The sequence below is a fragment of the Rhinolophus hipposideros genome (genome assembly GCF_964194185.1).
Source record: "Rhinolophus hipposideros genome assembly, chromosome: 20".
Lineage (NCBI taxonomy): Eukaryota > Metazoa > Chordata > Mammalia > Chiroptera > Rhinolophidae > Rhinolophus > Rhinolophus hipposideros.
In genome coordinates this window covers 40,660,768-40,675,974 of record NC_138066.1, presented here as the reverse complement: position 1 = coordinate 40,675,974, position 15,207 = coordinate 40,660,768, and the positions used below count along the sequence as shown (strand labels likewise).

The 15,207-nt window shown below is 40.3% G+C and overlaps 1 protein-coding gene across 3 annotated transcripts in view; it reads right to left on the bottom strand.

Annotated features, from left to right (window-relative positions):
- The window catches only part of DCAF7 (DDB1 and CUL4 associated factor 7), a 30,050-nt gene extending 16,957 nt beyond the window's left edge, over positions 1 to 13,093 (bottom strand). For 2 of the 3 annotated variants that reach the window (XR_013992064.1, XR_013992065.1), the window contains exon 1: positions 12,720 to 13,090. Coding sequence is in view for 1 of the 3 variants with exons in the window: in XM_081029996.1 (XP_080886122.1) it covers positions 12,720 to 12,857 (138 nt within the window). In the remaining 2 variants the exon portion in view is untranslated. Of the gene's footprint in view, positions 1 to 12,719 lie in introns of all 3 variants that reach the window. The other variant, XM_081029996.1, reaches the window with a different exon arrangement.
- Positions 13,094 to 15,207: the final 2,114 nt, after the last annotated feature.

Here is a 15,207-nt window from a genome sequence, read left to right as displayed (position 1 = left end):
ATCAATCAAAAGATTACTTTTCAACACATCATTTATTGAAAAGAATTATTTTGGCCTCTTTGCTGAAAATCAATTGACCATGTATTTGGGCATCTATTTCTGGATTCTCTATTCTGTCCCGTTGATTTGTATGCCTAGCCATTTACCAGTACCACACTGTCTGGATTATAGCAGCTTTGTGGTGAAGTTCTGAAATCAGTGTGAGCTCTCCAACTTTGTTCTTTTCTGAAAAAGTTTTACTATCCTATATATTGGCTTTTCTCTCAATTTTAGAACCAGCTTGTCAAATTCTACAAAAAGCCTACTGAGATTCTGACTGGAATTGTGTCATATCTATAAAGCAGTTTGGAAAAACTGCTGTATTAAAAACACTGAGTCTTCCAGCCCCTTAACATAGCAATTCTCCATTTATTTAGGTTTCCTTTAATTAATTTCTCCCAGCAAAGTTTTGAAGTTGTCAATGTACAAGTCTTACATTTCTTTCATTAACTTTATTTCTAAGTATTTTTAATGCTATTATATATGGAACTATTTTTTAAATTCCATTCCAATTGTTTATTGCTACTACATAAAAATACAATTGATTTTTGTTATATTAATCTTGGATACTGTAACTTTGTTAAATTAGGTATTAGTTTTAGTAGGTTTTTGGAGATTCTTAAAGGTTTTTCTCTGTATATTTATAGATTTTGACATCCATATCTGACTTTAAAACATCCATATGAAAACTAAATCTAAATATTCATTTTTATGGTACACCTACAGGCTTTCAAAAATCATGTAACGTGTTGGGGGAAATAATGTAAAAGAAGAAAAAAACCCACTGCCCTAAAACACAGTGACACTGCCCTAAGACAGCAATAAAAGTGGTGTCACAAGGTAATACATGATTAGCTGCTTATTTATAACACAGATGACAAGTTTAGAGGAACAAGTGATAATTCAAAGTGACCAAGTAAGGAAAAGTGGAGTTAGGATCTGATCAGTCTTCAAAGGTGTATGGAAAGGTTCTAGGCAGGCAAAGAAGAAAGCTAAGACATCCCAGGTAGACAGAAGACCAAATGTACTAAGTAAAATGGCAAACTAAATGACCCCCTCGCTGGCAGCAAGAAAACCTGTTTGAGAAGAACCATATGAGACAGTGGGACAGCTGAGGCTGAGGAGATGTGCCTAAGGGCAGGCTGGGCAGCCCAAAAGCAAGCTAAGTACAGAGGTGGCCTTTCCCTGTGAAGGTGTTTGAGAAGGGAGCGGTAGGACTACGGTGTTTCGCCGAAAATAAGACCTAGCCGGACCATCAGCTGTCATGCATCTTTTGGAGCAAAAATTAATCCAAGACCTGGTCTTATTTTAATATAAAGACTGGGTCTTTAATTTAATATAATGTAATATAATATGATATATAATACCGGGTCTTATATAAGATCGGGTCTTATATTAATTTTTGCTCCAAAAGACGCATTAGAGCTGATGGTCCGGCTAGGTCTTATTTTCGGGGAAACAGGGTCTGACGCCTGGTAACGCTGGGCAGGACTGACTGGATGCAGGAAGAGGATAGAGGCAGGGAGCTCGGCCTGGAAACCCAGCAGGAAACAGGTGGGAAAGATTAAGGTCCTGTGGTGACTGACAGTGAAAATGGCAAGGCATAACCAGCAATGGCCACAGAGGGATTCTGAATAGTTTTTAGGGAATTAAAAAGTCCACATTCTGACCTTTGTAGAAAGTAGTATGTAAAGAAGGAAGATTCCAGATGAACAGGGAAAATTGGCATCAGCCTTGGGGGGGAAAGAGGGGATTAGAGGCTAAATTTTGGGGTTCACTGGGCAGAATAAAGACTAATCCTCTCATATAGATTCTCAGCCAGATATTTCATTCATGTATTTATTCAACAAATATTTACCGAGTGGCTACTAGGTGCTAGGCACTGTTCTAAGTGCTGGGGATGTGGCAGCAAGCACAAAAGACAAAATCTCTCTCGGTAACCATGCAGATAACATTGTGAGGTTAAACTGTAAGAGAAAATGCTACACTAACTTCTAAAAGTTGCCTTTCAAGTAATCAGATTTCCCCCACATCTCAATTTTTGTTCAGATACTCAGACATTTAAAATTTAATGATGAAAGAAACTTCTCTGTGAATATTTATATAACACAGAGTAAAGTGGCAAAGTCTCCCATTGTTTTGCTATTATAAACAATACTTTGTACACGCATGCAAATGATCTATTGGAGAGATTACTAGGAATGTTAATTGTTGCATCATACATTTTAAACTTTAATAGATTCTGCCAAATAGCTTTCAAAGAGGTTATTCCATGTACACTTTTATTAACAGTATATGAAACTGCCAATTTCCCCATACCTTTGAAAATATTGAAAATAATCAATCTTTTAAATTTTTGCTAATTGATGAAAAATGGTGTTTCACCACCATTTTACTATTGAGGCTGAGCTATTTGTTTACTATTTTTATTTCTGTACTAACAATAATGGCTCATATCTGAGTGTTTATGATGGACCAAGTATAAATGTGTAGTAACATTATAAGCTTAATTTTACATGTATTACCTCATTTAATCCGCTCAACATCTCCATGAGGTAGGTGCCATTCTTCTTCCCACTTTCAGAAGATACTGAGTAAAGGAGAGGTTAAGTGTCTTGCATTTTATATATAGGCAGTCCCATTCCACAACCCAAGCTCTTCACCATTATGCTGAAACATCAACTTAAAACACTTGCCCAGTTTTCTACTGAGTTGTATATTTTCCTTATTGATTTGTAGAACTCTTACAGATGGCTACTGTGCCTTTATTTGTTACAGATTTCCCTTGGTTAAATCAGCCCATAAAACTCCAAGGGTGGATCCTTTTTGGAAGCAGCTCTTGAACTACATTTTCAATTCTTCCATGATTGTTAAATTATTCATGGTTTCTACTCCTTAAGAAAAGTCTGGTACTGTTTTCCCTTAAAGCAGATTTTTCACTTTCATTTGGATTTTTTTACTTTAGTCTTAGAAAATTGTTAATAGCATTCTCATTCCTCTCCCCCTACTCCCTATGTCCACCTGTGCCCATAGAAAGGATTAATTTCTGCCCCTGGTCCCCTTGTGGAGAATTCTGAGGGTGAGGAGTTGTTCTTCTATGCCCACCCTTAAATAGCTCCAATTGCTAAACTGACTGGCTGAAGCCTGAGTCAGGCACGTGGGCATGTCTCACTCATGGGCTTGACCACTCTATGTTAGGCAGGCATGAGAGCTCTCTTGCACTTGCACGCCTGCTCCTACAGGGATAGGCAAATCAGCCTGCTCAGAATGGGTTCAGCCATCTTTCACTCCAGCTTCTCTGCATTTTCAACTTAGTGAGGGAGGTCAGTATGGATCTGCCCTTGAAGTGGAAAAGCAGAAAGTCTCACGTAAGCTTTAAGAACAAGCTGCAGGGCCGACCCAATGGCTCAGGCGGTTAGAGCTCCATTCTCTTAACTCTGAAGGCTGCCGGTTCAATTCCCACATGGGCCAGTGGGCTCTCAACCACAAGGCTGCCGGTTCAACTCCTCGAGTCCCGCAAGGGATGGTGGGCTGTGCCCCCTGCAACTAGCAACGGGACCTGGAGCTGAGCTGCACCCTCCACAACTAAGACTGAAAGGACAACTTGAAGCTGAACAGCACCCTCCACAACTAAAATTGAAAGGACAACAACTTGACCTGGAAAAAAGGCCTGGAAGTGCACACTGTTCCCCCGTGAAATCCTGTTCCCCTGCCCCAATAAAATCTTTAAAAAAGAAAAAAAAAAAAGAACAAGCTGCATTTTTCCAACTCAGTTTACCATGGAGGCACTTGTTCAGCTATGGATGGAATGGGGCTAGACTTCTCCTCTGGCTATTCTTATTTGTATATAACTTCCTTGATAAGAAGCCCCAAAGGGGAAAGATGGTGAGAGGTAGACTTTAGACAGCAAATTTTACCCTGAACCTCTTACCATTATATCCTGTATCATTTCCTTGCTCAGACTTACAAGTTTTATCTAGCTTAATGATCTTTCTATTGAGTTTTAGTCTTTAAATGTCTTTAGTCTTTTACTTTTAGATTGTAATAGAATTATAAAGTATATGACCATTGTATGAAATTAAAGTATAGGTATATTAAAAGTTAGTAGCTTCCCCCTTTCCATCCCCAATATATCACATTATTAATATGGTGAATGTGCGTCTACACTTTTCTCTATGCTCAAACATATTTACACATAAATGTGCAGTTTCCCCTCAACTTTCAGAAAAACAGGGAGCTATATTCAATGCTATAAATCTTATTTTTTTATTTAACAAAATAATGGGCATCCTTCAGGTCAGTATGTAGTTCCAACTCATTCTTTTAATTAATGCACAGTATTTTATGCCTTGGACATATGTGCTTATGTCCTGCTGTGTTTATTTCTAGAGGCCCAAGTTCTAAGAGTGGGACTGTAGTATTAGAAGGTATGTGCATTTTAAATTTTAATAGATGCTGATGTACTTTCTAAATAGGTTGTAACAACTCACATTCCTACCAGCCACATGGAAAGGTGTTCAATTCCCTATACTGTCAGTAAGACTAAAGTGGTAGCTTAATCTTTATAAATTTGAAAGAAAAAAATAACACCATAAATTCAAATTCTCATTTCCCTTAACTTACTGTGAAGTTGAGCATCTTTTCCTGTTTATTGATCACTTGCATTTCTTCTCCTATGAACTGGAGATTTATACTCTTAGTCCGTTTTTCTTTCATACTAAGTAAATTAGCTCCTACGATTACATTTTGAAAATATTTTCCCCTGGCCTATCATTTGACTTTGTTCATGGCGTACCTGTTCATAGAGAAATGTTTTATTTGTATGTACTGTAATCTGTCAATCTTTTCCTTAGTGGATGCTGAATTTAATGAGTGGCTTAAAGACTGCTTTTTCCTCTGCTCACCCCCACAGCCGCAGTACAAATTTTCTAGTCAATTTTCTCCTACTATTGTTTGTGGGACTTTTCATTTAGATATTTGACCTGGAATTTTCATATACAATGGAATTTTCATATACAATGAAATTTTCCTGCCAGATGATTATGCCATACAGTTTGCTGATTTTTTCCCCTCAGTGAATTAAGGTTCTATCTTATATACTACATTTCTATATATATACTTAGATCTGCTTTGGAACATTCTGTTGTTCCACCAATCTCCCTGGCTGTAACTACACCAATTCCAGTATGCTTATTCTAATCTGCTAGGCAAGTGTCCCCCACTCTTTTTCAACACTTTTTTCCCCATAAAATATTTTTGACATCAGTATATATTCAAGACTCTACATAAACAGACAAGTATTCCAGCTCTGGCCCTGCTTTTACCTTCTATGTCACTTTGAGCAAGTCACTTAGCATATCGGGGCTTTAATTTTCTCATCAACCCATTAGTTTTGATACGTAGTATTTTTTCCAACATGTCGGTTTCCCTTAAATTAAAAAACTTTTTCTTAATACACTGTCAATTTTTATAAACTGAGTTATCTTTTAAAAAGTGCATGCTTTTTTTAACAGATGTTATATACTTTTAAGTGTATTCTCAGATATTTATAGTAGTTCAATCTGTAATAGTTGCAGATTTGTAAACATTGCTCCACTACCTTCTGTCATCAAATATGGCTAGCCTAATTTCTCCTTCTCCTCTTCAAAAGGGCTTAATCGTTTTGCCTGGATGTCCAAAAGATTTTCTTCACCCTTAAAATGTAGAAACTTTCCTAGGAAATGTTTCAATGACAATTGTTCTGTGTCAGTTTTTCTTGAGATAGAGTTTGAACTCATTACTTTAAATTTTTATTTCTATAAAAGTCTTCTTGAACTACACATTTGAGTTTTTGTGTTTCATTTCTTTGATTTTCTTCAGGGACTTCAATTATACCTAAGTTAGATGGTGTTTATTTACTGCATCTATTATGTTTTTTTCTAATTATTTCCATTTCATTTCCTCAATCTGTCTTCCCTATCCTTGTGTTTCCAGCAGTTGGTATTCATTTTTATTCTTCCCATTTAATTCTGCGATAATTTCTGTCTTCTCTTGCACTGTTTTCCTGGGCTCTATGTGCTGACGTTCCATTTTCTCCTGTCACCATGCCTTATTTTACCTGATCTCCTATCTCTGCTTAGAGTTCTTTATTTTCTTAAGTTCTTTGACTTTATGGTAGTAGGAATGGTCACTAATTTTCAACTGAAGTAAAAATATTTTCCTAGGATAGGTACTTTACCTGCCATTTGTTTCCCATTTTTTCCCTCCTTTCTTATAGTATCTTTCTATCGCTACTGTGCCAGTTCCTTTTCAATGAGGCAAGTTCTTCCTAGATGACATGAAGAAGGTTCTTGTGGGAGAGCGGTCATGGCCATGTTCCAAGTTAGTAGAAATATATGAAACCTTTACATTTCTCCAACTAACAGAAATGAGGAGCTGCCAAACTCAAAATTTAATCTCTCGTTCAACCTGCCTTGTCTAATGTTTCTAGGAAAGATGACACATCTGTGTGTCTCCTTGTACAGTTTAGTTCTCCTCTTGCCCAAAGTGTCAAACGTGGTCTGGAGAAGCCCCTTCTGCCAGCCTCTGCTTTCTTTTATCACTGTCCCAAAGGATTGTTGATTTTGCCCGTCAAATTCCTATTCTGGAGAACTGTGCTATTCTGAGTTTGAAACTGCAGTCCCAGATACCCTCTCAGCATCTTCCTATACCCATGTGACCTTCATTACACTGCCGTCCCTCCTTATTCCTCGTCGGAATAGAAGAAACAATTATCTGCCTTAATCTTATTATCACTGTTTAGGTTGCCCTTCTGCCTTTTTCTCCCTGGTCTTCCCCATCCTCCTGCTCAACTTTTTGTATCTCCCACCTCTACTGCCTTTCCGTACCTATTGCTTCACAACACTTGACCCCACCATGTGAAATAAATGCCCCAAGAAAGAAAGGCCGTGAAGCAAGAGCATTTTTACTTATTTTTAAGGTGTGGCTATTACTATGTCAGATGTCTCCTAAGGAACAGATACGTAATATAAAATATTTACTGCTAAAAGGCATGACTATATGTTCACTTTCACTTTTATTACTTTTAAGAATAACAACAAAAATTATTGTTCACATTACCCATACCTTGTATTTTTTAAACAATTAAGGGATGTCATGTCTATCTTGTTAGTATAAGCTCCACGAGTGAGGAAATTGTGTATCCCATTTATTACTCACAGTGCTTGTACCAGAACATGCAGGTGAATGCATATGGATATATGTGTATGCACGTGATTTTTTATAAAGTCCCCACGTTATCCAAATCAACATACCACTTCAGTCAGTGGAACAGTTTCCCACAATTGTTAATATAACCAAAATCAGTTACAGCAAAATTCTGAGAGAATAAATCACTTTTCTTGGTCTTTTCCATTTGTCCTCCCTTCAAGTCTGTTCCTGACTATTGCTGGTCAATGTCTGCAGAGAGACCCTGCCTTGTCAAACTTTGAGATGAATTCTGACACACAGCCCTTCAGCTGCTGGCTGCTCAGAGGCTGACCAATCAGCTCGGGCATCGTGGCCTCAGGCAGGCCAGACTACCTAGAGAACACAGGTTCATTCCTTTTTCAAACCCCAGAATTTCCAGTAAGTCTGTGTGAACCAGGGTAGGGCAAAAAGCAATAAAGCAGCAGCTCTTTTATCCACTTGATCCTATGGAGGAATTAGTCCTCTCACTGTCTAGAAAAAAAGAAAGGAGGAAGTTAAAACCAGGAGAGTTTTATGTTTTAAATTCCCCTGCTGACAGTCTTGCCAAGGACTCATGGAGCACTGCATTTGCACGGTTCTAAATATCAAAAATACTTGTATGTGTATGAAAACACTTTATTGCTGCCAATATCACATCTGCTAACAAAGGCTACAGAAGGTTACCAACCATCATCACTGTGCCTAAAACATATGGGTACATGTTCAATACATATTTGTTGAATTAATGAGCAAATAAATGAGAACCCTAAAGGGCTGCCCAAAACATTGAGATATGAAGAATTATATACCAGAGTCAAAATCATTATGCAACAAAGTAATGTTGCATTAAAAAAATCTCAGAGGAATCAAAATCAACACAGGCTGACAAGGCAAGCATTCATCCCAAGTGTATTTCAAGTATAAGGTGGTCTTCACCTAGATTCACTACAGTATTCTTCAAAAAAGCATCAGGTATGCCTACAGTCTCTCTTCACAACCTCAAAAATGTTTTCTAGATGCTAATTAAAGCACAAGTGGTCAGCTAGTTAACATTATGGCAAAATAAATCCCAATTACTCTGCCAATTCTATTCAAAACCAACCCGGAAACATGCAGCTAAGTAGTAAAGAAGTCCAGGAGTGGCTGCCCATCCTGCCCCACAAAATGGGAAATATCACCTGTCTAACTACCAGAAACTGTCCAAACTCAGCAGAAATATCTGAGTTCTTGTATCAGAGTTATTGTGCCTAAGCCTGGTAGAACAAGAGAAAATGGGCTTAAACTAGCACATTACAGTACTTGGAGTCTGACTACAAAAAGCTGCCAGAACACAAAATGGGTTTGGTTGAAAGGAATCAAGTGAATTTTTTCCCTTGGGTCCTTAAATGGCAGAGGAAGGGGGACGGGTGGCTCAGTTGGTTAGAGCGTGAGCTCTTGGCAACAGGGTTACGGGTTCGATTCCCACATGGGCCAGCGAGCTGCGCCCTCCGTAACTAAAATGAAGACAATGAGCTGCCGCTGAGCTGCCACTGAGCTCCCAGGCAGCAGGATGGCTCAGATGGTTGGAGCGCGTGCTCTCAACCACAAAGTTGCCAGTTCAATTCCCTCAAGGGATGCCCCCTACAACTAAAGACTGAACAACAGCAACTGGATTTGAAGCTGAGCTGTACCCTCCACAACTAAGATTGAAAGGACAATCACTTGACTTGGAGCTGATGGGTCCTGGGAAAAACACAGTTCCCCAATAAAGTGCTGGAAATACACACTGGTCCCCAATAAAGTCCTGTTCCCTTTCCCCAATAAAATCTTTTTTTTTAAAAAGGCAGAGGAATGAACATAATGACCTCTTAAGGTAACTTTCTCACCCAAGGTCCTGATTCCTCTCTGGAAAATTCAGAAGGCAAATTAATTATTTAGCATCCATACAATTCTTCTTGATTATATTTCAACTAAGGTATGATAATGATGATTAAATAATAATAGTTAAAATTTCTAAATTGCTTTCTATGTGTCAGGCAGAATTCCTTGACATAAATTAGCTCCTTTAATCTTATTACCCTTGTTTTACAGACTAGGAAACTGAGGTACAGAGATTAACTTGTGCAAGGCCACACAAAACTGGGAAGTGGCAGGCCTGAGATCCCAACCCAGGCTACCTCCAGGAGGCTATCGGGTAATAGAGCTTTTTTCATGGGATGAAAAGACGGAACCAATGTTTAGGCACTTGCAGATGCAAGAAGATTAGATTTCTGCCTCTCGCCAGTAGATGCCAAGGTAATTCCGGAGTAATGTTCTCAGAGTGCCACCTGGACCAACGGTGTCCAAATCACTTGAGTGACTGTTAACTTTAGGAGTGGAGCCCAGGAATGGCAAGTCTTTCAGGGGATTATGCGCACACGCGCGCATGCACACACACACACACACACACACACACACACTCATTTAGAGAACCATGGCTCCAACACCAATGCTGCTGTGTCCCCCAGCAGAAATCACAAAAAGAGAACATAAAACACAATTCCCATGAATGGGACTTTTAACTTCAGTTGTAGTTGACAGAACCTGGTTCTTTCCTCTACAATGATTCCCAAATTTATTCAGATGTTGGAACACGTGGAAGTCAAGTTGTTCTCAAAATGCTAACATATTTAATTCTATCAAACTAGGAATAATTCTACTACAGGAAAACATTATTACATTAATACAAAATTTTAAAAATTATAAGTGTTTTCTTATAGTCAATGTCTCCACAGTAAAAAAGACTATTTCTGGGCTTTTCATCAATGTTAATTTGTTATGTCCATTTATTTTGTCCTCTGCTGGCAATCACTATCGAGGGCAAGCAGGAACCAAAGGTCTGAAAATTCCAACCAATAATTTTTAAATTCTTGCAAATTATGGAATCTGGCACCTCCATGTCAAGGTTTTCCCAAAATTGACCCTGAGAATTACTGCTGCCCACCAGCCCCTCGGCACAGATCCTTTACAGCAGGATTTCTTGGGGTCTATGACCTTGAATTAGAAAATTACATTCGTATTTTCACTAACCACTAGCTGAAATTTAGCATTTCTTTCAATTACAAATGGAGGTGGCTACTCACAGCGACATGAATACCTGTGACTTTGTCACAAATACAAATCACTGATTTTTTTCATATCATATTACAGTTGTTAAACATTTTGCAATGCTGTTTACCTTTATCACTACTTCAAAAATAGAGTAATAATTACACTGGATGGTGTAACAAGTTACATATTATTCTATCACCACTTTTTAAAAAATGTTTTTAATAACTATAGTTCAACACAAGTGGTTTCCTTCATAATCCTATGTATTTGATGCATTTGAAAACATAGAGGTCTATTGGCTTCAGATTGCTAAAGGTGTCCAGGGCATGCATGTACACACGTTACAAACCCTGACCTACATACGTGGGGGCACAAAAGTAGTTTTAAGACGCTGATCACCTATGTCCCACAAGTTAAAACACAGTTAACTGCTTAGCTATTACCACTGGAATTATGAGTTTGCATTATACTACGCATTGCATGTAAGCCTGGCACAAAGGAGCTCTCATATGGTTGCTAAATGGAAGTACAAACTTTGGGGTAAAGTTTCTGCAACTGAGATTTGACACTAGTTACTCCACTAATTTCACCAGCAGCCTAACTGTGGGTCAGTCTGTCCTCTCTTAGAAATGTAATTACTATTGCTTACCCAAACTAATCCTGGAAAAATGTGCAAGGAAAAAACACATCTATTTGGGTGAAAAGACTCAAGCTCTTTAAAATACATAGTTTACATTTTTTTTAACATGTATCCTTAAACCAGGGGTGTCCAAACTTTTTTCAACGTTTTTTACCAAGGGCCATATGCAGTAAAATACACAAACAGCCGGGCCACTCACTCGAGGTGAAGTAGTATTGCCTCACCTGGTTTATTTAAGTAAACTAAATATATTTTTGGAATTTGCTGCCGGCCAATTAACAATGGATTGCGGACCGCAGTTGGCCTGTGGGCCGCAGTTTTGACACCCCTGCCTTAAACAATAGTTCTAGTGCTCTTAATTATACTAATGCAATTTCCACATCACAACCATGAATTCCATTCCCAGCTCTGTTGTTCACTACGGCCATCAGGAAGAAAGAGGCATCAGAAAAAAGAAAATAAAATTGTCTTTCCAGGACTCTCTGCTTTCTGTGGGTAATGGGTGGACTTCAAGATCAGGTAGGCCTCAATGGATGCACTCCCTGGTATTTGTTTGTAAACTGTGTACGTGTAGTGTCGGGGGCAATAAGAGTCCTTTGCTTTCATTGGTTTCTCAAAGGGGCAAGGGGATTTCAAAGACCTAACACTAGAGAAACAGCTGTATTCCTGAAGAACTGTTAAGCAAAGTTACATTATTCAAATGTTTTTTACAGAACCCGTTTTCTACGACAAACTGGGGGTCAGAACTGCCTAGGCTTTTTGTCCTGTCACTGTCCACAGTTTTATTCTTAAGTCATGGTGTTCACATAGTCAAGCAGGGGTACTGGCTTTAAACACACTAGCCAAGGCTTTCAGTTGCTGTGATCCCTAAAAATCACAACCTTTACTCTAACACAACAAAAGGAAGAGATTAAGAGGTAAAGGCCAGAAAATTCTTCCCACTGACTTACTCAACAACTTTCAAAACCAAGTTTATGCTGGACTGCCAGCGTGCAAGCTTCGCCTTGCTACTGACGCTTCTATGAAGGCGTCTCAAATGGACGGCCACTTACTTCTCAGGATTACACATCTACATTAGCATGAAAAAGCCAAGAACAGATACGGCAAGTGTCATCCTTCTTAATTCAGAAAACGGTGGTGAAATCAAGGCCATTGGCCAAGATTTTTTAAAAAGATCGCATTGAAGAGGAGGGGGTAATAAGGCAGCAATGGCAATCCTCGCAGAGGGGCTGGGTATCCTCAAGAATAGTACCTGGGGGTGGCAGCAGAGCGAGGGGAAGTCTGCGCAACACACAGCCACGAAAATCGAGTGTAGCCAGGAGTGAATGACCACCGACTGAGACGCCAGCATTTTCCTTCATTTCCCTCCCTCCTCCGCCCCCCAACTGAAGCAAGGCGGCAGGAGAGAGGGAGATAGAAGTGATAAATGGCGTAGTTTTGGGGTGTAAATGCAGGTTTGAGACCTGTTTCCGCCACGAAACAGATGTCTGACTCGGGCAAGTCACAACATTGAGCCTCTGTTTCCTTATCCCTAAAATGGGAGTAAGGGGTAACTACACTCCGACTATACAGGAATGCTGCTAGCATTAAATGCAACGAATCTGAAACCCTCTGCTCAGCGCGCGACTTAGAGGAACCGCTCCACGGTGCTAAAGGCAAGTCCGCAGGAGGGTCCTGAGGTCGCGGGTCCCGCCCGGAAAGGGCGCTCCCGGGCACCGCGGCCCCCGCCCCTACCAGCGGAGTTTCGCGGCCCTGCCCGACCAACCTTGTTGTTGTACTCCTCCACGAAGCTGCCCAGGGCCAGGCGAAAGCGCTTGTCGGGCCGCACGCTCCAGTTCATGGCGTAGACGGTCCAGGGCGCTTCATACTTGTAAATCTCCTTCCGTTTGCCGTGAAGGGACATGGTTGCGGCGACCGGGCCGCAGTGCGGGCCGGGTCGGCAGCGGGCTGCGGCAAGCGGTGCGTGAGTCGGGTGGGGGAGTTCGGCCTGGGACCCAGGGGTCCGAAGGGAGGCGGGGCGGGGGCGGGCAGGGACAGCCTAGCCCGGAAGCGGGGCCGCAGCGACAGACAACGACAGCCGAGCCCGACCCCCAGTTTCAAAACTGCTAAGGCTCGGGCGATAACCACCTTCCGTTTGAGACGCTGCCCCGCCCTCTCGGGACGGAAGTCACGCGTCCCCCCGCAGCGGCGCCGGCTATTGGCTGTTTGATACGTCCTTTAGAACGGTTCATTATCCTCATTGGCTATTGTACCCGGTAGCTTTTGAAACCTACTCGCTGTTGGTGTAAATGTTTGTCATTCCAATTACTTGCACCGCCCAATTCCAGGGGGCAGGCGCTCTCTCAGCCCCAAAGGTCATTGGCTGACAAAGATGTCAGTCAAAGAGATAACGGCGCACTGCGGGTGAATGGGGGCGTGGGTGGCATAGAGGCGGAGTAGTAGGCCTCCAAGTTCTAGGCCAAATCTCTGACAGTGAAACCTCTTGTGTAACCTCCTTTGACTTCCACTCTGCAGCTGCTGTTCCGAGCGGCTTATACACGCCGTCGAGTAAAAATTAAAATTCTGCCTTATTCAAGGGCCTGTTGCATTTCGCGGCACTAAGCCCCTCGGCCCGGCATTCTGGCCCACCAGCCAAATGGGAACCACCTTTCCTCCTCACTCTTACCAACGCTCCCTTTAAGCCGAGAGAGTTGTTCTCCAGTACCCCAAGGGCAGGCCGAGGACAAGCCTTTTGCACACCAACCTGCCCACGTAATCAGGGCCAGGCCAGCTTCAGTCAGGCCTTCCCGCGCTTTCCTGTCCATTCTAGAAATGCTGGGAATTCTAGGGTTGGTCCTTCAGTAGGCAGCGACCCACCAGCTTGGTAATAAGTTTTTTTTTGTTTTGTTTTCTTTCGGTTCCCGTTCCATCCTTTCCCCGCTTCCGATCCCAAGGCAAATGCTAATCAAGCGCTAAGTTTATCTGTGTTGTGAGTTTGAATGGAGAAGGTCTGAATCTTTACAATTTAAATGGCTTCCTATTCTTTGCTTTAAACAGAATTAAAGGATTGTATTGACGTTAGATGATATCATCCAATACAGTTTTTAATGATAAATGTGGTTGGTAGATAACTCAGAATTCAAAGAATTGAGTGGCACTGGTGTGCAAACAAACTACAGTCCCATCGACTTCTGTGAACACGTTTACTCTGTGTTTAAGTTTTTTAAAAAGGAAAGAAAAGTAGGTACAAAACTATTGCTGAAGCTTGTGTTATTCCAATAAAAAATTATATTCATCCACACTTATGAACTAATTGAGAGGAAAATACCTTCTTTTAAGAGATGCATTTCCAATAAAATTTTAGTTTTTATAAAAATTTGATATATTTGCATTGTTTTCAAAAACTCTGTACTAATAAGTATAACCCTGAAAGCCTTTGTAAGATTACAAAAAATTAAATTTTTCATTTTATATATTTTCAATTTATGTATTTACGTTGCAAAGAGGTATGATAAGGTTATCAATAATAGACTTTAAAGCATGAAAATAAATTAGGTGTAGCATCAATTGGAAGGAATACAATGGAATTTTGAAAAGAGTAAAAGGAATTATTTATGTTAAAGAAGAGTTTGTTGTAGTGTTTTTAAAATTAGTGATGTTGGCTCTCAAATCACTATGCTATTTGGATCGAAATGAATCAATACAAATGAAAAAGTTTATAAAGTATCAATATTTACAACACACTGGAAATTACATCCTTTACAACTATTTAAACTTATTACCGAAATACTTCAGATGTCAACTTAAAAATGTGTGCAGGGGCAAATACATTTTCAAAATTATTCAGGAAATAATTGGAGCGAAAGGCACTGAATACCAGTGACTGGGTACTTTTTGCAACAGCCTATTTCAGTGGAGTAGTTAACCGCATGTATTCTCATGCCAGACCATTAGGGTTGAAGTTACATCCTCCTTCTCCTATGTTATGGTGGGCAAAATTCTGTTTTTTAAATAGAAGTATAAGTGTACATATTTTCACAACCTGAAACACACTCATGTAACCAGCATCTAGATCAGGAAACCGAACAGTATCAGCCCCCCCGCCCCCCTGAGGTCCCCTTCATGCTTGTGTATGTAAGTTTCTTAGTCTCTCTCGGCTTCTGATCCCACTTCTCTATAATGGGAGAATAACATTGACTCCATAGGATTGTTGTGAGGATTAGATGAACTAATATCTGCAGAGCAGGTAGCACAGTGCCTGGCACAGGGTGTTA